At 38.6% G+C, this 22782-nt stretch overlaps 1 protein-coding gene and 2 long non-coding RNA genes across 4 annotated transcripts; all 3 read right to left on the reverse strand.

Moving 5' to 3' along the window:
• Positions 1-700: 700 nt before the first annotated feature.
• Positions 701-12555, reverse strand: fbxo38 (F-box protein 38). Of its 2 annotated transcripts, none has more exons than XM_079479805.1 (21): positions 12214-12555; positions 11334-11553; positions 11068-11201; positions 10637-10800; positions 10367-10532; positions 10008-10283; positions 8941-9034; positions 8720-8850; positions 8471-8641; positions 7793-7935; positions 7327-7519; positions 7113-7250; positions 6865-7032; positions 6179-6763; positions 4074-4174; positions 3893-3995; positions 3649-3815; positions 3120-3265; positions 2856-2959; positions 2492-2605; positions 701-2375 (listed from the first exon to the last, which is right to left on the reverse strand). In XM_079479805.1, the coding sequence occupies exons 2-21, from the start codon at positions 11462-11464 to the stop codon at positions 2197-2199; spliced, it is 3408 nt and encodes a 1135-aa protein (XP_079335931.1). In that variant the 5' UTR covers positions 11465-11553; positions 12214-12555; the 3' UTR covers positions 701-2196. The 2 variants fall into 2 exon arrangements, with proteins under 2 accessions (XP_079335931.1, XP_079335930.1); XM_079479804.1 differs by having other exon boundaries at positions 4074-4210.
• Positions 12556-13109: 554 nt separating this feature from the next.
• LOC306908030 lies at positions 13110-14073 on the reverse strand. The gene is made up of 3 exons (XR_013787968.1): positions 13989-14073; positions 13849-13910; positions 13110-13735 (listed from the first exon to the last, which is right to left on the reverse strand). It is a non-coding gene; the product is annotated as an uncharacterized lncRNA (long non-coding RNA).
• Positions 14074-15299: 1226 nt separating this feature from the next.
• On the reverse strand, positions 15300-21505 carry LOC306907337. The gene is made up of 3 exons (XR_013787901.1): positions 21417-21505; positions 18225-18272; positions 15300-18134 (listed from the first exon to the last, which is right to left on the reverse strand). It is a non-coding gene; the product is annotated as an uncharacterized lncRNA (long non-coding RNA).
• Between the last annotated feature and the right edge of the window lie 1277 nt (positions 21506-22782).

Genomic DNA, 22782 nt, shown 5'->3' on the forward strand with positions numbered 1-22782 from the left:
AGGTGAAAATGAAAAAGCAAACTTCCCCCAAACATGACGCACAAGCCCTCAGAATCACAAACACTTCAACATAGTAGATACTGGTGAGATAAATTCAAAACACTGTTACTAAAACCTCTTTTCTTGAATCCCAATACTAGGATAAATTTGACATCTGTAGTGTCTATTACAATTTGCAACCCGAAAGAGTGCAGAATTTGGCTCATATAAAGTCTGTACTGTAATAATTATACTGTATGTTTACTGTAAGTAGTATAAAGTCCTGTAGATGATTCTAGGATGCACCATCACCTATATAATCCTGAGATTCTGATTGGTGCGTCATCAATTTTGCTACTGAATGTTTACTGATATGTGCTATTTGAGTTTACATCTTGATGCACCAGATCATTACATTGTGAGTTTGTGTTTTCTGAATGAGAACATGGTTAAACATTTGCAAAATGAGGAAGCTTTTGTGTGGGGTTTGTACACGTTGGTTTCATGAATTGGGTTTTAGTAATTGAGAAAAACTGTAATATCATGATATGCTCAATAACATTAGTTTTTTTTGTACCCAAGAAATAGTCATCGGTTTCAAGTTTCCATTCATAGTCGCCCAAAGAGAAATGAGTTTAGTTTTTAACTCGCATTGTACTAGCCATCAATAATTATTATCTGTGATATAAAACGATTTAAAATAAAACCAACACACAATATTGGGGATGAAGAACTTTATCATTTAAATATTCGGGCAACATCAAGATAACAAAAAACCGGAAGAGAACTTTTTTAATGAAATATTTATTTTATATAAACATATAAAACAAAGTAATTTAAATACAGAATATCTGTACATGGGCCTTGTACACAATTTCTGCAGTGCTCAGCATGAGTGTGGATTCAATCTGTGTAGATTCTTGTTTGCAAACATGGTCGGTCACCCAGAAAAAAAGTACAAAGAAGAGCAGCGAGAAGGGGGTTTACGTGCATTAAAAGCTCCTGTAATCTCAATCACACCAGTTTCTCCTGCCACACATCACAAACTGTCATGACACACCGTGCATTTTGTTTTATTCCCAATTTTATGCACACTATCGATCAGCAGCAACAAAGGACTTCGTGAGAAAGGACCTTTCAATTCATAAACATGTATTAACATTAACTTTAAATGCAAACCTAATGCAATATTGTGTGTGTGTGGGAGGTTTTAACACTCTTAACCCTATTGAGAAAGTGTGCGAGATGTGTTTTAAGTCATTTGAATATGAATAAGGGGTCTGCCTGGCAACTCAATCCACTGTGCTTTTGATTTAAAACTATTATGCTGTAAATCCATAAAAATGTGGGTCAACTAAGGGGGAAAAATAAAAATAAGTCACATGTGCATAAGATGCTCTTCTCATATATGTCTCTTTGTTCCACAATGTTTTTTTTAGCTCTATGAAGACCACAGGGAGAAAACTGAGGTTTTCAGTTTTTTATATATATATATTTATGTCCATTTGAAGAATGAGATCCAAATGGACCACGTTCCCCTTGGCAAAGAAACAAAACTGCCTCACAAAATCATATGTGACACACACACACACATCCATCAAACATCAAATTAGTCATCCTCTGGAGGAACGGTAAGGGAATGAATAATATAAAATAAAAGCACGAGAGGTTTGAGGTGCAAAAGGAAAAAACCTTTGTAAATTAAAGCTGAATAATGATACTGCGATTAAAGGCACAGATCCCAACCAAGAAATTAAACTAAGTGGCCACACACACACACACACAAATCTACTATGGAGTTTCTTTGTCTTCCCCAAAACCCAAACAAGTGATTTCATATGCCACCTGTTGCAGCTCATCGTGTCTTTTCCCATGTGCACAACTGAAGCACCAAATGAACTGCTACAGACCGGACCCCCCCCCCCTCTTTACTTTAAGTCTTCCAGGTAAACAACAGGCTTCTTTCCTCAGTTATGTCCAGAACACAAGCACCCTGTCGACGACACAGATCCAACAACTCCACAAGCATTGGCTGACACTTGCAGATTTAAAGTGAATGCTCTCGGTTTCCTTTACTGAAAGATGAAGGCAATCTTTGTGTTTCAAAGATGCATCTCTTGCAAAGAAGACAGCAGGGTTGGTCAATGGTAAGAACCTGATTGAGTGCTGATGTGGAGCGCTCCACACTTCCAGACTCTTCGGCTGAACATCGACAGTCTAAATGTAATCATCATCTACCGGTTCTCCACGAACATCACAGTAGTGGATGAAGACGACCACCACGCGCTGGAAAACGCCCCTGTGTGTTTGTCGTCGCTCTGAGATCTCCTCTCCGATAGTCTCCATACAGATATCGGCCGAAAGCTGTCCCTTACGCCGTGGTGCGTATATTGTAGCTGACGGACAGAAGAATGTCTCTTTTATTACAAATGGAAGAGCCTTCTTTGACATTATTACTGTGATGCAATAAAACTTTTTAATTTCATGATGGCCATTTTAGTGTTATACTTACTGCTTTCATCATCCTCAAAGTCGTATCGAGCAAAACTATTGGGTTCTGCTGCACGTAAAGAGCGAAGCCATGGGAAATCGGTGACCATGGAGTACGGCGCTCCATCTACTACTCCTGCGATATATGTTAAATATGGTCACTTCAAGACACCTTAAAGCATTTTTCAATTTGCAAGAATGCAGATTCTGCAATTTGCAAGCCTAGAAAGGTCTGCAAATGTTTTTATAAATGTTCTTACTAGATTAATATTAGTATATGTAAAATAAATCTCCCTCTCTCACACACAAACCACACTAGCTTTTTCCAGAGGAAGTGAAGGGAACATGGATCTCGTCTCAAAGGACCCTGATCTGTTTCCTCTCACCCTCTAAAGTGTAGATGTCTCGGCCCCAGGGATAGTTGGGATACTTCTTTGCATCCTCTTCTGTCCGTGTGGCCTCCGGAAAGAATTCATATTTGATGAGTTCTCTGGTGAAAGCATAAAAACGCAGCTTGGTGAGCTGTGTGTGTCATGATTTGAAAAGAACAGTGCCATCTGGTGGACAACGCAGGAAAGAGATGAGCCATTTGGAAATCTTGGCCACTGGCATACAATTCATAGTAATGGTTTATTGGGTAATTTACTCACTGACTAATGTTGGCGATGGTGTCCATCCAGCTACGCACACGCACTTTGTTCCTGACATTGGGGGGATTGCTGAACTCATGGATAATAGCAATATGGTAGGGGTACGGACCACTAAAAAGCTTCTTCTCCAGAGCCAGAGAGTCAATCTAGAAATAAACGTAATTCTTTTGATAAAAACCATACTTTTTTCTCACGTATGCATTTACAGAAGATAAGAAAAAGCATGTTGTTTTTGCATGTTCATACTGTGCATTAAACGAATTAAAAATCCTTTCATATATATATCTGGTGGATGACTAAGCATTTCTAACTTCTAAATGGTAAATATAATATACGTTACGGCATCAATAGCAAAATTTAGTTAAAGTAAATAAAACATCAAGAAAATAAATTAAAATAATAAACAATTATAAGTAAAAACAGCAAAGCGAGTGTTTTCAAATGTATCTTCACAAACTTTATTTCACATAACACTGGCCGAAAAATACATTACTGTTTTTTCTATGGCAAAATCACTGATTGAGCTGACCTGATGCATAGGCCTCATGTAGATGATGCGGTTTCTCTCTGGGGGCATTCGTAAGATTTGATCCAGCACCTGCTCCATGTCTAATTTCTTACACTGTGCGTAGTCAAAACGGTTCACGATAGGTGCGCTTTCCACTACCAGATGTTTCAACACCCTGCAGCGTGTGGCTTGGGGGAAAGGAAACACAACATTCATGTTTGGGGGGCTTCGCTAAAATTAGACTGAGATATGGACATGGTCTTACCATGGACAAACATCATTTTGGGGCACTCCTTAAGTACCAGGTCTGTGATACCGCAATTTGTAAGGGTGATGCCCACCAGGTTTTTAGATTTAAGGTTAAGCACCTGCACAACAAAACAAGATAAATACTATTTTAAAGTTACTTAAGAAACATTTTTGATTAAACAACATGATAAACCCACCTGCACATGGTCGTCTTCAGTCACAGGGTCACTGGTGCTGGTGGATTTGTCTGCCGTACGTTTCTTCTTTACTGCAGCCCGTGGCTTTGCTTTGGGCAACTCTGGACAGATCAGCATTTGTGACCACGTAAGCTTTACTGATAGAAAAATGCAGTTTCCAATAAGCTTGACTACTTTTTTTGTAGCTGCAGAGGACTACAGACTGATATGGTTTAACAAGATGCCTGTTTTCTAACTATCAAGGAGCCCTCACCAAAGAAAAGCTTACAGACAATTTTGTCTATAACACGTAAACAACACTGGTTCAGGAGCACTTCCTGTTTCACTTTAACAAATAAATGTTAGAAAACTGAACTGAATCGAAATGTTAAACTGCCGTCAGACTTAAAGTCGGCATGAAATGGAAGTAACGATCATTGTTTTCGCATGACGTATAGCCAACTGAAACGGCTTCTGAAATGAGAGATAGGACTTGATTTTCCACATTGAGAACTTGGAAAACGGGCGTTACTAACAAAATGGAGGCAGATTTGAATGTGAGTTTTCAGGTAATCGTGGTATGCAGGCAAGTCACTTATAAAAACACAATTTTCCATGAAAACAGCTTTCCTGTGGCTCAGTGGTTAGAGCAGGGCGCTAGCAACACCAATGTCATGGGTTTTATCCCAGGGGATTGCACATAGTCAGAAACAAATGCAATGTAAATAGCTTTGACATTTATGCATTTGGCAGACGCTTTAATCCAATGTAATGTAAATATGATACATTTGTTTATGTATATACGGTTTCAACATGGCATGAGTTAGCTTCACATTCTCTATAGATACTTCATGGCGTTAATAAAGCTGACAGCTGTAGCGCTTTATATATATATATTTATACATGTATACGATATGTAGATTTTTAAGGTTTATTTAGGTTCCGTTTGCTGATTTTTCAAATAAAATATCTGGCAACAGTGCCACTTTACAGCAGGGCTAGCGGTTTTAGCAACCAGCCCCATTAAAAACAACAGCGTGTGTACAGAACTGGATTAAGCACAACAAGGTGAAGTGACAACTGAATTTAGATGCAGCGTGTATGAGGTGTGTTATTGTACCATCGGTGACTTTAAAGGATAAGTTCATCCCAAAATCTAATTTGTGTGATTTTTTTACTTACCCACATGACGATAAACCCATTTTGAGACCTCCCGCTGTCTTCGGAGCACACATAAAGATATTTAGGTCAAGATTTTATTCAAGGTCAAGGTTTATTTATATAGCACCTTAAAACAAGTAGGTGTAGGTGACATCCGAGAGATTTCCAGGCCTCCTCATAGACCTCATGGTTCCCGAGAGCACTTCAATGCATGCGCATTCGGTTGGGCAAAAAAAGTGCAAGACTTCCTCAATATCGAAATAATCAGACATTTTGCGAAGATCAGATTATATACAGCATGCGTGTTATTGTAAACACAGAATTGCGATTCCGGGTTGTCAGTCAGAACGCCGGGTGTCTGCCCACACCGAATGTGCATGCGTTGAAGTGCAGAGGGGAATATATCGATTAAAGTCATTATTTTGGTTTGTTTTTCACACAATAAGCATTCTCGTCGCTTCAAATTTTTTATTGATACACTATGAGCAGATGGCCCAATTAAACAATGTCTTTTCTCTTCTGGACCTTGACAACAACTATAACTATGAGTCTATGAGGAGGCCTGGAAATCTCTCGGATGTCACCTAAATATCTTTATTTGTGCTCTGAAGACACAAGGAAGTTCTCAAAACATGTTTAATGTCATGTGGGTGAGTAAAAAAAAAAAACTTTAATGCATTCAGTTGCAAAGAGTTTAGTTGATAATTTAAATACAAAGCAAGTGCATGAGACAAAATGGGACTCATCTAATCAACCTCGTCTAACTGTCATGAACACAAAGATATATACTGCAATTTTAGCTGGTGACAAAGACTTAAGTTAATACACTCACCCACTTCAGCATGTTGCTTTAGACTGTGAACTTTAGAACTATGCAATAACATCCAATTGTTGCATTTTCAATTTCAATTATTTTATTTTTATACATTCACACAATGTTTACTCCAAAACATTAAACGTCTTACCTGACTCGCACACCAGAGGCACAGAAGAAAGTCTGCTGCAGGCACGGGTGACTGGCCTCCTGGGGAACTCCGTTGGGCTTCTGTGTGGTGAACCTGCTGGTCCAATGTCTTGCTGCTGGCCTTCAGTCCTCTCAGTATGGCCCTCAGATGAGCTCTGAGTTCTGTGTGCACTGCTGTAGTGTCTGTCCTCCATCTCCCCTACCCCTGCTCCCTCTCTCTGCTTAGGGCTATGGTTTTCTGGGCTGTGGTTCTCAACCCCTGCTGGCGGGCCTTGGCCAGTGTGAGTCCTGGTTTCAGAGGCAGAACGAGACCTGCTGCACGTGCAGCGTGTCCTGACCGTACCTTCTCCCCTGCCATCCTGATTGGCCGAGTCTTCCCTCCATCGCATGGAGCAGACGCAGCTGCCAGTAGCGTAGCCTGAAGTGGGTCCAGCCCCGCTGGTTCTGTCTCTGGTTCCACGCTCAGCTGTCTCACTGGCTGCCTTCATGTCAGCTTTGATCTGTTCGCTGGTTACTTGGCATCCTTTCTCACAGCTGGACTCATGAGGTTGGGGTCCACGTCTGCGCAGAGGAGTTTTCCCTTTGCCTATCACAATACGGCACAACAGCAATTGTTGCATGTCACATCATATGGGAATATTTTGTATTGTGATGTACTAGTGGAGAGACAGTCTGAAAATGAACTACCATGAGGAGTCACAGCTGTGCGGCTCTTCTCGTGGAATTCGGTCTCTGGGTACTGGCCTTGAGAACGGCCAGCACCCTGCGTTCTGATTGGACTGTACTCGTCCTCACTGTCAGAGTCTGACACCACGGCCGGTTGTTTCTTCATGGCGGTCTGAACTCCGCTAGGCCCTGAAAAGAAAGGGACTTTATCTTTATGCCTGATCATTTGAAGAAATATCGGATTTTCTTATTCATGCCATTTAATCCACCTGCTTGTTCTTCATCCTGATCGAGAGAAGGATTTGATTTCTCGCGAGACCCTTGGATCTCTTCTTCTGGATTGACGACCCCAAGAACAGGCTCAGGCTCCATGTTCTCTGCCACCATGCCCTCCACGTCAGGAATTTCTAATTAAAGCCAGCATAATCAAACCTTTCAGCAACTACCAGACCAGCAACAAACATCACATGACTAAACACATACCCTCTGCGTCGTGATGCCGCTGCTGAGGCACGTCTTCGCGATTGTTGTTGTTTGGTGGAATGTTTGCATCATTATTATTTTGGTGATTGTTGTTGTTATTGTTGTCGTTATCATTGTTGGAATTCTGATTGCTGACCAAGGCGGACGAGACACCGATACCCGTGCCAGCACTGAGTCCCACCCGTGCACAGCCCTGCGGTAAACAAATAACCTTAATAGACCTTAGAAGATTTCATCTTTCATTATTCCAACAACTCAGGAGTAGCTGCAGAGATTTCCCTAGTTTTCTACTTTGCTAAATCGAGTCATGGATATACGACTTTCACATGGCACGTGCAGTCATAGCTCGCCGCCCTAATAAAGGCATCTGCTAAATGCATAAATGTACATTTAAGCCTCTAGGCAACACATGTAAATGCCCTGTCAAGTGCAAAATGTTTTTATAGGTACACAGCATCAGACTAACCTTGGGGGGCTCACGAAACATCTGGTCTAGTGAGATGAATTCTAGGCTGGGAAGCATCTCAATAAACTGACTGAAAGACTCCAGCTTGATGGCGTGACAACGCATCAGAGTGAGATCCACCAGCCGGCTCCAGCGTGAGTGATCTAACCGAGATAGGAGCACATTTTTTAGGGATTCATGTAAAAGCAACGTATGATTAAAATACTACTAGGTCAAGTGTATGAAATTTAGCGGCATCCAGCGGTGAGGTTGCGAATTGCAACCAATAGCTCACTTTTCTCAACTCCCTTTCGAAGCACTACGGTGGCTAAGACTAATAAACACCATGGTGAACTTCATGTAAGGGGACTCACAATCTATGTAGATAGAAATAGCTTATTCTAAGGTAATAAACACATAACACTTCATTATGTAAGGTTATAAACACATACACTTCTGAAGACATATTATATTTCATTTCTGGCACTGCTTAATCTTCCATATTTCACCATTAAGTACCCCAAGTATTCAGTATTCAAGTAATAGTCAGCAAAGCACTAGAACACAGTACCATGCATGGTGAAGAAATGCATTAAGACAAAATGATATGCGATCTCTCATTTACAAGTTGCTTTGTACAAAAACATCTGCTAAATGAATAAATGTAAATGCACATATTAACATCACTAACTTTATTACCTGTGATCCAGTTGTGTGGGTTGTGAAGATGTGGACAGTTATAAATGACCAGATACTTGATGGAGGTGAACACCTCATTAACAGCCTTCATTCCAATGTCTGTAATGATTCCAGGATTCTCGATTACATCAGCGAGACCATATTTCACTAACTCAGCATGGCTCATTTTACCTGTGTGAAACATCGCACATTTGCATAAGCACAGCAGCTGGATAAGACAGTTGTTAGTGCTTACAGAGAAACACCTACATTGCAATAGGAACTCATCTACATATCCAAGGTGCAAAGTCTCAAACTGGGGAAATTCCAGTTCAGCCATTTTCAGTGCAGAGAACACCCCGTCTTTGGTTAAGGAAGGCTGAATTCGGACTTCGTGCAACCTGTGAAATTAATTAATTCTGTCAGCATCTATAATTCTACTGTAGAATCGGTGCGAGGATATTATATACCTATTATAAAAATCTGTTTACCTGCGAGCAGCAGTAATGATGAGGTAGCCCAGGTCCACTTCAAGTGAATTCTTACAGGCACCAAATACAATAGTGTGCAAATTACGAAACCCCCCTGAAAGACATGTATTTAAGCCAAACCGGATAGATTTGACATGTTAAAAATACATGAATGTTAAATTGTTCAAAATAAATAAAAAGGCTTAACAATAATGTAGTGCACCAGATACTTTTAGAGCACTTTTTCGATCCACTTTTAAGGGAAAGTTCACAAAAAAAAGAGATACCTGTCATTTACTCACCCTCTTGTCATTTCAAACCTATATGACTCTTTCTTCTGCAGAACACAAAAGAAGATATTTAGAAAAATGTTGGTAACCGAGCAACAGCAGTACCCATTGACTTCTATTATATGCACACTCCCAAAAATCGCTGTTGTTCAGTTAGCAACATTCTTCAAAATGTCTTCTTTTGACAGAACAAAGACATTTATAGAGGTTTGAAGCAACATGAGGGTGAGTAAATGATGACAGAATTTTCATTCATGGGTGAACTGTCAAGTGCAAGAGCATTGTAGTACTATCACAATTACTGAAACCTTATAACCTAATTAGACCTTATTACCATAAAGGGATAGTTCACTCACAAATATAAATTCTGTTATCATTTACTCACTCTCAGGTTTTTTCATACCTGTATACTTGTCTTTGTTCTGATGAACACGGAAATATATTTGGAAGAATGCTAATAACCAAAGAGATCTTGCCCCCCATTGACTCTCATAGTAGGAAAAATTACTTGTCAAAAAGAAGACATTTTGAAGAATGTTGGAAAGCAAACAGTTCTTGGGCACTTTTGTCTACCATTGTATTTTTATGTATGTATCTACTATGGTAGTCAATGGTGGTAAATTGGTTACAAGCATTCTTCCAAATATCTTTCTCTGTGTTCATAAGAACAAAGACATTTATACTCGAAGGTGAGTAGACAACAGAATAGTTTTTTTGGGGGTGAAGTATCACTTTAAAGCTATTTTAATATATAGCCCATATACTGTATTTATGAAGCTGATGTGGTGTAGTTCTTACCGGACCTCCAGCTATCCTCCACCACATGCTGAATAAGTCCCCCTAAGAAGGGCACCCTCACCAGCTCGAGCTGCTCCAGGTTGCGAGCAGATGCCAAGCCGGTGACAAGAGGCACATACTTCAGAGAATTTGTGGGACCGGCACAGTTTCTCATGACGAACGAACGCAAGTTGACACAAAGGAAGTCTTTAAAAGGCTGAGGCTTAGTAAGGCGAACCCATTTCAGGTACAGATGCCTGAGCATGGACAGACATGGGATCTCTGGTACGTTCACACCTGAAGCAAATTCAATAATGGTTAATGAGCAGAATGAGATGCGAGATGATGTGAATAAAGTTTACAGATAATCTGACACTGACCGACAAGATGAAGAGTCTGGATTTTAGCCGCAGCTGGAATGGTGAGTTTGTTTTCTGATGGAATAGGAAAGGCCCCGTTTCGGTTTCTGAATTTGCCCAGAATGTGCACCTGAGGCATGTAGTTCCATACCGCCTCCACAAGCTCAAGATGTGACGTCTCCACACCCTGCGAGTAGACATTCATAATTTCCATCTGAGGTAATACATACAAAGATATCTGATAGCCACTGCCATAATCTGAAATAATCAGTATCTCCAAAATGTACATACGATGAGGTTTGGGCAGGCTTGTAGAGCCTCCAAAACACCTGGAATACTGAAAGCCTCGTAACCTCTGACCCTCCTTCTTTCTAGATACCGTGGATGAAGACCATACAGCTGCTCTAAATCTGGCATCTTCTTCATCAACATGAGAAAACTGGAGTCTGTGAAACCTGTGCACACACAACAGTTAAATTAAAACACATGTACATTAACAGCTTTCCTCTTGCTCAGTGATTAGAGCCTGGCGTTAGCAACGCCAAGGTCATGGGTTCGATCCCAAGGATTGCACATACTTAGAAACAAATGTTTAATGTCATGCACTGGAAGTCGCTTTGGATAAACGCGTCTGCCAAATGCTAAATGTAAACAGACATTCATCTAAAATTCCTAACCTTTCAAACTCTACACAGTGCAAGTAGTATAACAGTTTTGCCAACCTGAGGGCATGTACTCCCACCATCGGCCTGCACAAAGATCCACCACCTTCACAACCCTCAAATATAGAGTCACCGCCTCCCGCAATTTCCGTGACAGACACTCCATACACATTATATCCTGCATTGGCAAGTATCTGTGGAAAGACAGGAATAAGCGTCAAGTCTAACTCATGACAGTGCTGCAAATATCTCTAGAATTAGGAACAGTATTTACAAAGACACAATAGACCATTTAGTGTTGTGGTGTGGATTCAAGTTGCACTGACCTGAATATATGGCAAAGCACCTCATGTGAGAGCTCATTTATATAATCTTTGGGTTCCTCATGTCCAGGCAAGTTTACCGTTCCTCCTCCCAGGCTTTGAGTCCTGGTGACTTTCCGCCGTGGGCCCATCATGTCCAGGGCAGTGAGATATCAACTCAGAGAAGGTAATAAACTCACTGCCTCTCTTCTGCTTCTCTTTTCTTTCGCATCAACACACTATCCTATGTAAATATCGTACATAAATAAATACATTAATTAAACATCTTTAAAGGACTACTTCACCCAAAAATTTAAAATCTGTCATAATTTACTCACCTTCGAATTGTTCTAAATCTGTATTCATTTCTTTGTTCTGTATACATTTCTTTGTCACAGACTTTGACTCCCATAGTTGGAAAAAATACAATGGTAGTCAAAAGTGCCCCAGAACAGTTTGCTGTCCTACATGTTTCAAAATGTCTTCTGTTGTGTTCAACAGAACAAAAAAATGTATAAAGTAATTGTTCCAACTATGGGAGTCAATGGGGGGCAAAATCTGATTCTTCAAAATATCTTTCTCCGTGTTCATCAGACACAAAGAAACGTATACAGATTTGGAACAACTCGAAGGGGAGTAAATGATAACAGAAGTCATTTTTGGGTGAAGTATCCCTTTTAAGGAGTAGTTCACTTTAAAAGAAGACCCAATTGCCATCGTAGGAATAAAAATGACTATGGAAAGTCAATGTGGGCTTATTTTTAAGTGAACTACATTAAAATAAAGAAGCTGGTTGTTACTTTTAATTTAACACGTAAACCTATTGTAACTCATAGCTGTCAAAGAACAACACAAACATCTAATCGTGTTTTAACACCACATAATGAACGTTACTGTAACTTACCTGGCTTTAACACTCACAGTAGGATCTACGTGAACTTTTAACAGTAGTCGTTGAAAGATATCATGGCCTCCAAAAGCATCAGTGAACCTATTCAGTGATAGACAGCATGTGATGATGCTGTGTCAGTTTATGTACCAACAGCTCTAGCTAGCAGTCAGCTGTTAGCAGCTCTCATCACTGTATGGTGATACATATATAACAGTGCTTTAAAACGCCATAAGGATTAAAAAGGGCAACCTAAATCGGTATGTCTGTGTCCTTTGATTTCATTTATTATCATACTTATTATAAGGTAATAGTTTGAAGATGTACAGCCTCAGCTGTCGATCTGGATCCGCGTTCAGCTGCGATGTGAAGCTAGCGGCAGTCTTCCGAACACAAACAGGAAGTTGAGTTATATGTCATTTCGTTACAAAATAAAAGACGCGATTTGGATTTGACCAAGCATTGAGTTTCGTTTCTACAGTATATTGAATATATAGAGTGTTTGTTAACATACAATTAGGAATAACAATTTTCAGTAGAAATAAACTTACGAAAATTTGATCGTGTTGGTGGTTTAAAGCTACATAATGTCTAATAGTATCAACTTCAAAGTCGAAGAATTACTTTTTTATCTCGAAAATAATACTTTTTTATCTTGACATTTTTTATATAGAAAATATAGAGCTCTGCGAAAAAAAGTGCCACTTTGAAAATTCATCTCGTAAGTATAACTAAACAATAGGTAGTTGTTGTCTACCGAATTGCAGAGATTCGCATATACAGTGCAGTCACCATACAAAATAAAAGTGGTTTTATAGTCATAGAACAGACAGGGCATTTTAGGTACTTTAGTTTTCTTTTACTTTTCCTGTCTGAATTAGTATTGGTAAGCACACACGGGGATGCAGAAATAATGTATTATACACAATTTATTCATTTATTACAATTATTTTCAAAACAATTTGAAACATTTGAGGTCTGTCTAAAAAAGATATTGCATTTCTTTTTGTATATATTATATCCTTTATCCGTATTTATATTTAAACATGTTTAATTTATTGTGATGCTGTATTCAGCCTGAAATCTATACGATTATTCCTTCATCATAATGTGTTGGCCAGTCCTTTTCACATCCCACAACAATTTTACGAGTAGATTTATTACCTCTGTACGAACATTTTGGGTGTCTAGCCCCACTTCTTAATGTACACGTAACCACAGCAAAAGGTTGGTTGCTCATATATAGGTCCTTGTTTTTATTATATATGGTTCCACCACCAGTACAAACTGCTCTTACTGTGTCTTTATTTGCAAGTATGAAGGTGTTAACTTCTTTGCAGTCGTTGTCAGTCTTGGGTTGTGTGATGTGCCTTTTGCTGATCTCACGGTCACATATACGCTCATTCATGTTGCCATACACATGCTGGCTGAGAAATTTCTCATAACGTTGCCTTACATCTGCTGGTTGAGCATCAGTGGATAATGAAGCACACAACACCAGCAGAAGAATCACAGCACACTGATGCATCTTCTTGACCTGGTGAACAGTGCATACAGTAAAACAATTCCTACCGACAATTTAAAATTTAGAGTAGATTTTGTGTGACTAATATACAAAATACTGTATTAGGAAATAGTGTGACAACATACCTGTCTCTTCCAGACAATCTAATATTTTGTTCAAACAGCCTTATATGTCTTATGTCTGTAGGCTGTAAAAAAATAAAAACAATATCAATAAAACACCAATAACAACAATACAACAATAATTTTGCGGCAATAATACTTACCACCTGCAGCTTAGACTTTACTGTTGTCTGTTTCAGTAATACAGAGTTTTTATACTAGACCTTTGTTACAGTGCACATGTGACCTGCTTAACGGGAAATGTTCAACAAATATTTAAACAAGAATAAAAAACAATGTTGAACCTACGGTTAAACACTTTAATCAGACATAGGACGTTTTGATTTTTTATAAATTAGATTTTTTATAAATTAGACCAGAAATTATCAAAACATTTTTAATTAAATCAAATAAAGTTGTTTTGATACTCAGTTATTTGAGTAGATTTATTACTGTAGGTTCAAAAAACTTTAATCAAGGAATCAACCCCCCCTTTGCACTGCCATAGACCTTTGTGATGAGGTTCCTCAACACAAGAGCACCAGATAACGTGTTGATAAACAATATGTTTGTTGGTGTATCTATTGGAATGACATTGAATAAAAAAAAATCTGTTGCACTGCATACTGGGGAAAACAAGGCACAAATGATGATATTGAACTGATCATACAATAATTCTATGGGTATTATTATTATTCTTTGTCTTAATATTATAATTATGTGTTTTGTTAAAGTGACCTTAAATAATTATACATTCTGCCTATTATTTACTCAGCTCTCAATTCTTATCATAACTATAAAGTAGCAGAAAGACCAAAAAAAGAAATATATACAGGTTTGGATCAACTAAATGATGACAGGATTTTCATTTTTGGTGAAGGGGTCAACAGGTCATGGTCATATACCAATAATCAAACTGATTAAGCAGGAAAACAAGGGCAGGAGACATGAGAGCACATGGCACACAGATATCAAACATGGCCATGCGCTTCCAAAACAATTAAACAGGACAAAAGAGCACATGGCAAATGAAGATCACAAACCATGTTCCCCAACAAAATACATACAAAGCACAACAGACACTGTGCAGAAGTGTTGGATCCTGTGTCCTTACACCAGGTACAAAAACAAGGGGGTTCATTTATAAATTGTGCTTATGCACAGATTTGATCTCAGAGTGTGTGTATGCAACGTTCACACAGTCTTTGACGTGGTCAGGGTCTGAGCAGATGTACACACTTTTCCTTGTGGTAAAGTCAGAGTATTGCAGCTGTTTGAACATCTTTGCTGCCATGATAATAAAAGCTGTGTACGTGCAAGCACCAAATTCATCATAAACAACAGAGATGCAGTGTAAGAGATTACCTGTGTAGTCAGACAGATTTTTTATTTTCCGGTTAAACTGACCTTTTAAGTAATGTTGAGAGTTCTTTTCTCGCTTTGTGTACACAGATTATTTCTTGTTTTTTTTTGTTCTACAAGAGAAATTTAAGTCTTGTTTTACTACTTTTGTGTAAAATAGAAATAAACTATATAAGCGCTCCTCCTACTGTTTGTGTAGCTAGTAGTATGTTGTGCAGTAATAATTTTAATAGCCGATATTTATTAACATTATTGACTGTTTTTATTAATCCACTGCTTTGCTTCTTGAAAAGCAACATCAGCCTTAAACTTTGTTTTTGTCATATAGTTCATATAGTTCAAAAGTACCTGTATGTTTGAATAAAATACACTGTTTATTTTTGTGTCAGTACATTAAAGGTCCAGTGTGTACTTTTTGGGAAGATCAATTGATAGAAATGCAATATATTAGACATAGCTCTCTCTTCAGAGGTTTATAAAGATCTTACACAATGAAGTCTTCTATTTCTATCCACCGCGGGTCACCTTGCATTTAATAGTGTTTCGAAAGGGAGGGGTGGAGTGACACACTGGACGCGACAGGCGCGACCTGTCATGTCAGGTTTAGACACGGAGTAAGTGAGTGATTACTGACTGGACCTTTAATTGCACATTTGAGCAGCATTAGTAATTTCAGTAATGAGTAAATAGATTTATTTCGATATCTATCTAACACAGTAGATCATCACATTAGACTTTTCTGAGATCCCAAAGATGTTTTCTAACCACACTAAAAGAAAAACTTAGAAATTATACCCAGGGGAGACAAGCCACACCTATTAGTAAAAAAATAAAGTTCTGTCTAAATTTGATTATCTGGGACAGGTCACTTTGTAATCTGGGACATACTGTATGTATTAGGCCTAAAAATGCCTATGAATTGCATGCCAATCACAATATCACCAATTCTTTAAAAGCATTATGAAAAAATCTAAAAAAGAAAATGAATATTCCAATATTTCATTTTTTACAAAGGATTAAGAATCTACTGTGTTTATTCATTAAAATTCATCTAAACTATATTAAAATTCTTTAATATTTGTTTAACATTGTATTAACAATAAACAAACATAAGCAACACTTATTTGCACATACCTAGAATCAAATGTATAGGACAATGCAATGTAAGTCGCTTTGGATAAAAGCGTCTCTACCAAATGCGTAAAAGTTAATGTAATTGCAGGTGAGAGAGACCCATCATCATCTATTTAATGTTATAACCTCCAGAGTGGAGATCCACTCAAAAGCGTCAACCATGAAGTAAGTAATTAAGCTATTTTAATGGCAATAAATACTTGTTTAAATGTTATTAAATACCTTTAATTTTACTAAATACAGACATTGCTTCCAGGTTTGAATTTAAAAAAGTAAACCTTATAATAGTTGAAAGTTGAAAACATCTTCTATGACGCTTTAACGTTACCGAACGTGCTTCTCCTTCTTTCCTTTAAATACCCTGAACTTCGGAGAGCTCAGCGGCGCCATTTTACCCCTTCTTTATTATTGTGTTGAGGTTACGTATTTCCTGTTCGAGAGTTCTGCCTATCCAATAACTCAGCAACCACTCAAGCTCTCTTACATCATAGCACAATAAATCCCCCATTGTGAACACTGCAGAACAACAACCATATCACCACAAACAGAGGATTTCATTTTATACTGGTCCCCCAATTCTGTAAAGGAAAAGAAAAAGCATACAAACTTCACATTAGGGACTGTCGAAAACACGTATCAAGTGCTGCCAAGGGAAACCAAGTTATCGGCAACCCCCACTATACGCTGCCCATAAACTATTGGCAGTACCGAATCAGCCTATATATCAATAGATAATCGACAGTCATGTAAAACAAAAAAGAAACAAATTCAAACAAATAAATTCAAAATAAAACAAACAAACAAAAAAATACGAAAACAAACAGTAATAGTGACACACATGTAGTGCTCCGATATTGGAACCCACTTCAAGTCCTCAGATCAACAGACGTTCGAGACTACTATTTTTAGATGCGTCACTGCTCCGATCATAAAAAAAGGTGCTTGTTCACTGAAATTAGGAGATTAATAGACTGGATTAGAGTTACACATAAAGCAGGAACAAATACAGCGTCCGGTATACGGCAGAAGAGAGTTCAAGCAGATCAGCGTGAAAAGAACCCTATAATTCTACGTTATTGTGCATGTGTGTGTATCAGGCGAGGTCCACAAGACACTTGTGCCCAGGGGCCTCTGAATTCTACATCCGGGCCTTTTGGAATGAAGCATTGTATTTTGGTTATGCCAAATTCCTATTTGAGTGATTTATAACAAGGTATACCCAACCGTAATTCTACCTTTTTGGTAGATTAAAAATTCCTTTTAATTATACTATTTAAGTTACATTCATTTATTCGGCAGTCAACAGAGACAGGTTTATTGTTTATTGAGGGCCTTAGCACAGAAAGCCATTCCTTATGCTATCCGAGGCTATTTTAGCCTGACATTTGTTAAACAACACGCTCAAAATGAACTGGAAATTTTAGTTCACATGCCAGAACAATTTTACGAGTATACCCGGTACCTCTGTAATTGCACATTGGGTATGTACTCCCATTTATAAGATTACATGTAATCACAGCAAAAGGTTGGTTGCTAAAATACAAGTTACCATTATAAACAGTTCCTCCACCAGTACAAACTGCTCTAACCGTATCTTCATTTGCTTGTATAAAGGTGTTGGTATATTTACAGGTGCTGTCAGGTCCCATAATTCTTCTATATTTGATCGTATTGTTACATTGAGCCATATTCATGGATTCATACACATGCTGTCTGAGGAATGTCATGTAGCGTCGTCTTACATCTGCTGGTTGAGCATCAATGGATAATGAAGCACACATGACCAGCAGAAGAATCGCAATATTGTGTATCTCCTACTGAGCAATACAGTACATTTAGCAAAGTTTATATGGTTAAACTGTAAGACAATATAATAAGTTAAAATTAATAATGAAATAGCATACCTTCATGTCTTAAATATTTTATTTCAAGAGTTGTCTTTTTTCTGCAGTCTGAAAAACAATGAAAGACATAATGGAAAAATATGAAGAATTAAAGAAGAAATGTTAAAGAAGTATACTGATAAAACTTTTACATTTTAACTGTTAGTCAGTAATCATTGTGTCTAACTGTAAGCCCATTATCTAAGCCCATGTTTCACACGGGAGTAATTATGGTAGGACTAAAAGATAAAGAAACTGCATAAGCACACCGATAACGTATGATGTATGGAAAATACGCTGACTGAAAATGGACTAATGACCAGTCAGAGCGTTGGACCAGTTTTGATTGGGCAACTGTTTTTTGGTCCTCAACCTTTCACAGACAATATATAATAAAAAGAATATTATTTGACCACTATACTTCTTGATTGCTATCAGGATGTAAAGAATTTCCAACCAACATGACAAAAATATTTCTGGACAGGATTACCCTTTAACACAGTGTCTACACCGGACGCAATAGGGGCGACATGCATTGACAACCTGCTTGTCTTTATGGGTTTTTCGCATTGCGCCGCATCCAATTATAATGTTTTCTTATGCGTTTCTAATGTATTCTGCCCTTTTTTTAATAATGCGAGATAATGTGTAGTTAAAACAAAATAATAAGTCAAATAATATGTTGATAAAACGAAATAATGTTGTTAAAACAATATATTTTCTCGTTTTGAAGGGATAATGTGTTGTTTAAACTATACATTTTCTTGCTATAAAGGGATAATATGACGTTTCATAATAATTACACATTAGCTTATTAAGTGAAAGCATATTCATTTTAACAGTTGTTTTACCTGTATTTTACATTTTAAACTGCATTAAATTGCATTTTAGCATGAACAGAGTGTCCATTAAATAAAGGAAAATGTACCATTTTTTTTACGAGATTTGTTTTTTACAGTTTAGCAAACTGTCTCTTCTGAGTTGCACTCCCTATGGATCCAGAATATTTCATAAATGTTTGACTGACAACAATCCAGCCTGAATACATTTCAGATGTGTTGCTGTTCCTGTTTTGTGCTTTGTGGATTACCTGCTCTTGGAATTACATTTACATTTAGTCATTTAACAGACGCTTTTATCCAAAGCGACCTACAAAGAGTTCGGGGAGCAAAAAGCGATGTGTCACACAAAGAGCAATATTACAATAGGTGCTAATACAAAGTTACTAGTTTCAACAAAAGCTAGACCACTACCTGTTGAGAGAAGAGGGATAGTGTACGTTTTTATTTTAATTTTTCTTAATTTGTCTGTCAAGTATTCGCCGAAGAGGTGTGTTTTAAGTAGTTTTTTGAAGGTAATTATATTAAAAGGATAATTTTCCTATTCAAGCCGTTGTGTGTGCCTCTCCCTTTGAGTTCACCCTGTTTCCTGAGAGGCACCGGTACAAAGAGTTTGCCTACAACACCAGAGAGCCGGGTTTGAGTCTCGGCCCTGACAGAAAGATCAAGCCATCATGGACCCAGAGATGAACAGTGCTCGAGAGCTGGTACCACCACCGTCTGCATCTGCTGCAATGTTCAACCCAGCACTACAGCTGCTCCAAGCAAGGGGTGCAAGGGGTTTGATCTCTCAAGGAGAGACATTTAGTCCTGGCGTGCCTCATCCTCTACTCTGTCCAGGCGCTCCGTGCTTTCTACAGAGCAGGACTTAGTGTATTAACCAAGGCATCCCTGCTTGGTGAGGGTCCCCGAGAGGATCACCCCGGTCCATCGTCCCTCGTCACACTGCTCGAGTTCCCTGCTCCTCGCCGGCTCTGCACCCTCCACCCAGGCTGGAATTAATTTTAGGAGCCGTTCTTAGGAGAGGGGGTCCTGTCAGGATTCAGGAATATTGTTTCATGTTTTGGTTTTCTTCAGAGTTGTTTACGTTAACCTTTTTGCTGTTCTTGTGTCTACCTTGTGGATTACCTTGTTTTGGATTTACTAAGACTATTTACTAAAATGTTTTTGCTCATCTTCTTTGGAGTAGTTTTTGTTATGTTTTGCTGTTCCTGTTTTGTGCTTTGTGGATTACCTGCTTTTGGGACTATATTAAAAGGAAAAAATTTCTACTCAAGCCATTGTATGTGGGTCTCACTTTGGGTTTTCCCTGTTGCCTGAGTGGCACCGGTGCAAAGTTCGTTGATGTGGGAGTTTGCCTCCAACATCATAGACCAGGGTTTGAGTCTCGGCCCTGACCAGATGTAGTAGTTTATATCCACGAAGCTTACCATAATGGTCTAGTTCATTAACAAGGAGTAATGCCACTTCCAATGGGTGCGTCCAGCTACCACAGTGATGGCCAAACCATATTCGTTGCAATGACGTACCATATACCGTTCCAGCAACGGAGCTTTGTGATTCCCATATTACTCGGGATGATGACTTTAGTGGTTTATTAATATTCTTTAATAAAGTTATATCGTGCAGTGAGGTAAAACAAAATATCCGTTAATGTTTTAATGAAGCCAGAGCATGGCTCTTTGCAGAACGTGCGTGCTAGACAAGCGCACGTTTTAAATAAATAGGAACAGTTTAAATTGTTTTATTTTATTAAACTCCAGTTAAATGGCCCAGTTAATAGCATCAGTTAAATTAAATGAACCATCTTGTCAAAAAACTGAATTCATTTACCAAATTCATGCAATTCCGTTTGAAATGTCGAATAATGAAAACCTTCTTGAGAAAATTTAGTTTAAAACGATATAATATGGTTAAAATGGGAAAAATATGCTGTTTACACAAGAAAATTATTTCGTTTTAATAACATATTTCGTTTTAACAACATATTATTTCGGTTTAGTGACATCAATTCTCATTTTAACGACAAATGAAAAAATGTTTTACTCTAACCCTCAACAGGTAGTGGTCTAGCTTTTGTTGAAACTAGTAACTTTGTATTAGTACCTACTATTGCTCTTTTATGACATGATATCGCTTATTGCTCCCTGAACTCTTTGTAAGTCGCTTTGGATAAAAGCGTCTGCTAAATGACTAAATGTAATGTAAATGTAAACAACATATTAATCCAATTTAACAACATATTATTTCGTTATTATGAAATAATTGAGTGGAAAAAAATTGTGTATCTGGCAGCACAAAGCCACCGTAGAGTTGTTCCAAACATTACCAAAAGAACAAAAGAATAGCAACATACAAATACAGAATAACTCACTTGTTGTAGCTGTGGTCTGAATGTTGAAGTGTGTAACATCATTCAGCTTGTGCACATGAAATTGTGATGTTTGAAGGAAACATTGTACTAAACATGAAAAACCAGATGGACTTGTGTTGTGAGAGGTTCCAGATGGGGTGTGAACAAAACATCAGCAAGTTTTAACGACATTTGATAAAATGTATTGAGCAATACATTTGTGTTGGTTAGTGGAATGGTAACTTCTATAATGGAATAAGAAAATATGTAACTCTTAAATAGTCATGCGCAATTATTTCATTATATCTAGCAAAGACCAATCACCTTACACAATTCTAGGTTGCTTTTTTTATTTTGCTGAAAGGCGTTTCTCTTGTATTGCAGCACTTCAGTGGTTTTTGATTTGCTGTCTTTCAGCCGGGTGACCCTGCATGAATTTAATTTAATCATCTGATCAATTGAACCTGTGCAACTATGTAACTCCATTTAAATAAGTAAAGTACCATCTAGAGATAGAGATGAGCACCATCATGTCTTTTCTAATCTGTACAAAGAGGGAATTGTGTACTTAGCAGGAACCGGATCTACTTGCCCCACATTAAGCGGGCCTTCACTAGCTGGCCTCCATTACAGTCGGCCCTCAGAACCTCGTTCCCATCCGGGTCACGGCACCAATGTAACCGGATCTACTCACCCAACTGAAAGCAGGCCTCGAGCAACAGATGCTAGAGGCCGTGGTCTTAAGCCTCCTTGTTACAGCACCCGACTCCCATGCCGCATCGACCCGGTTCGAGGCCTGCTTGGGGCAGGGACGAATAGAACTGGTTACAATAAGCATGACAATTCCCATGTGAAATCACTTTAAATTTGTATTGTAAAATATCCTATTATTGTGATCATAACCGTCAGAATCAGGTCGTCTACGAGTCATTTGGCACCGGGTCTCTCACAAACTTGCGGTGCGTGTCGGAAGAGGGAGGGCGCATGTCGGGCCTCTCCCCGGCCCCGTCGCGTCAGGCTCTCCACCGGGGGCACGGCTATCCGTGGCCTATCGAGCTTCCCGCGGCGCTGCGGTATCGCTGCCTTCAGGAGGGATTCCGACTTAGAGGCGTTCAGTCGTAATCCCGTAGACGGTAGCCTTACGCCAGTGGCTCCTCAGCCAAGCGCACAAACCAAATGTCTGAACCTGCGGTTCCTCTCGTACTGAGCAGGATTACAGTCGCAACAACACGGCATCAGTAGGGTAAAACTAACCTGTCTCACGACCGTAAATGAAAGACAGCGAAGTCATGTTTGCAAAGATGAGTTCCATTTGATAGGATAGAAAAAAAACTATGAAACATGTCAGATGTCCTGGTGCCCTGGTGACACCAGAATGCCAATGGGT

The sequence above is a fragment of the Barbatula barbatula genome (genome assembly GCF_947034865.1).
Source record: "Barbatula barbatula genome assembly, chromosome: 18".
Taxonomy (NCBI): Eukaryota; Metazoa; Chordata; class Actinopteri; order Cypriniformes; family Nemacheilidae; genus Barbatula; species Barbatula barbatula.

Coding starts and splice junctions, on each gene's coding strand:
- fbxo38 (XM_079479804.1), bottom strand. CDS start 11,464: ATGATGGGCCCACGGCGGAAAGTCACCAGGACTCAAAGCCTGGGAGGA. Junction 7,033..7,112: donor TCAGGATGAAGAACAAGCAG/GTGGATTAAATG, acceptor CTTTCTTTTCAG/GGCCTAGCGGAGTTCAGACC. Junction 2,376..2,491: donor CTTTGAGGATGATGAAAGCA/GTAAGTATAACA, acceptor TCTGTCCGTCAG/CTACAATATACGCACCACGG.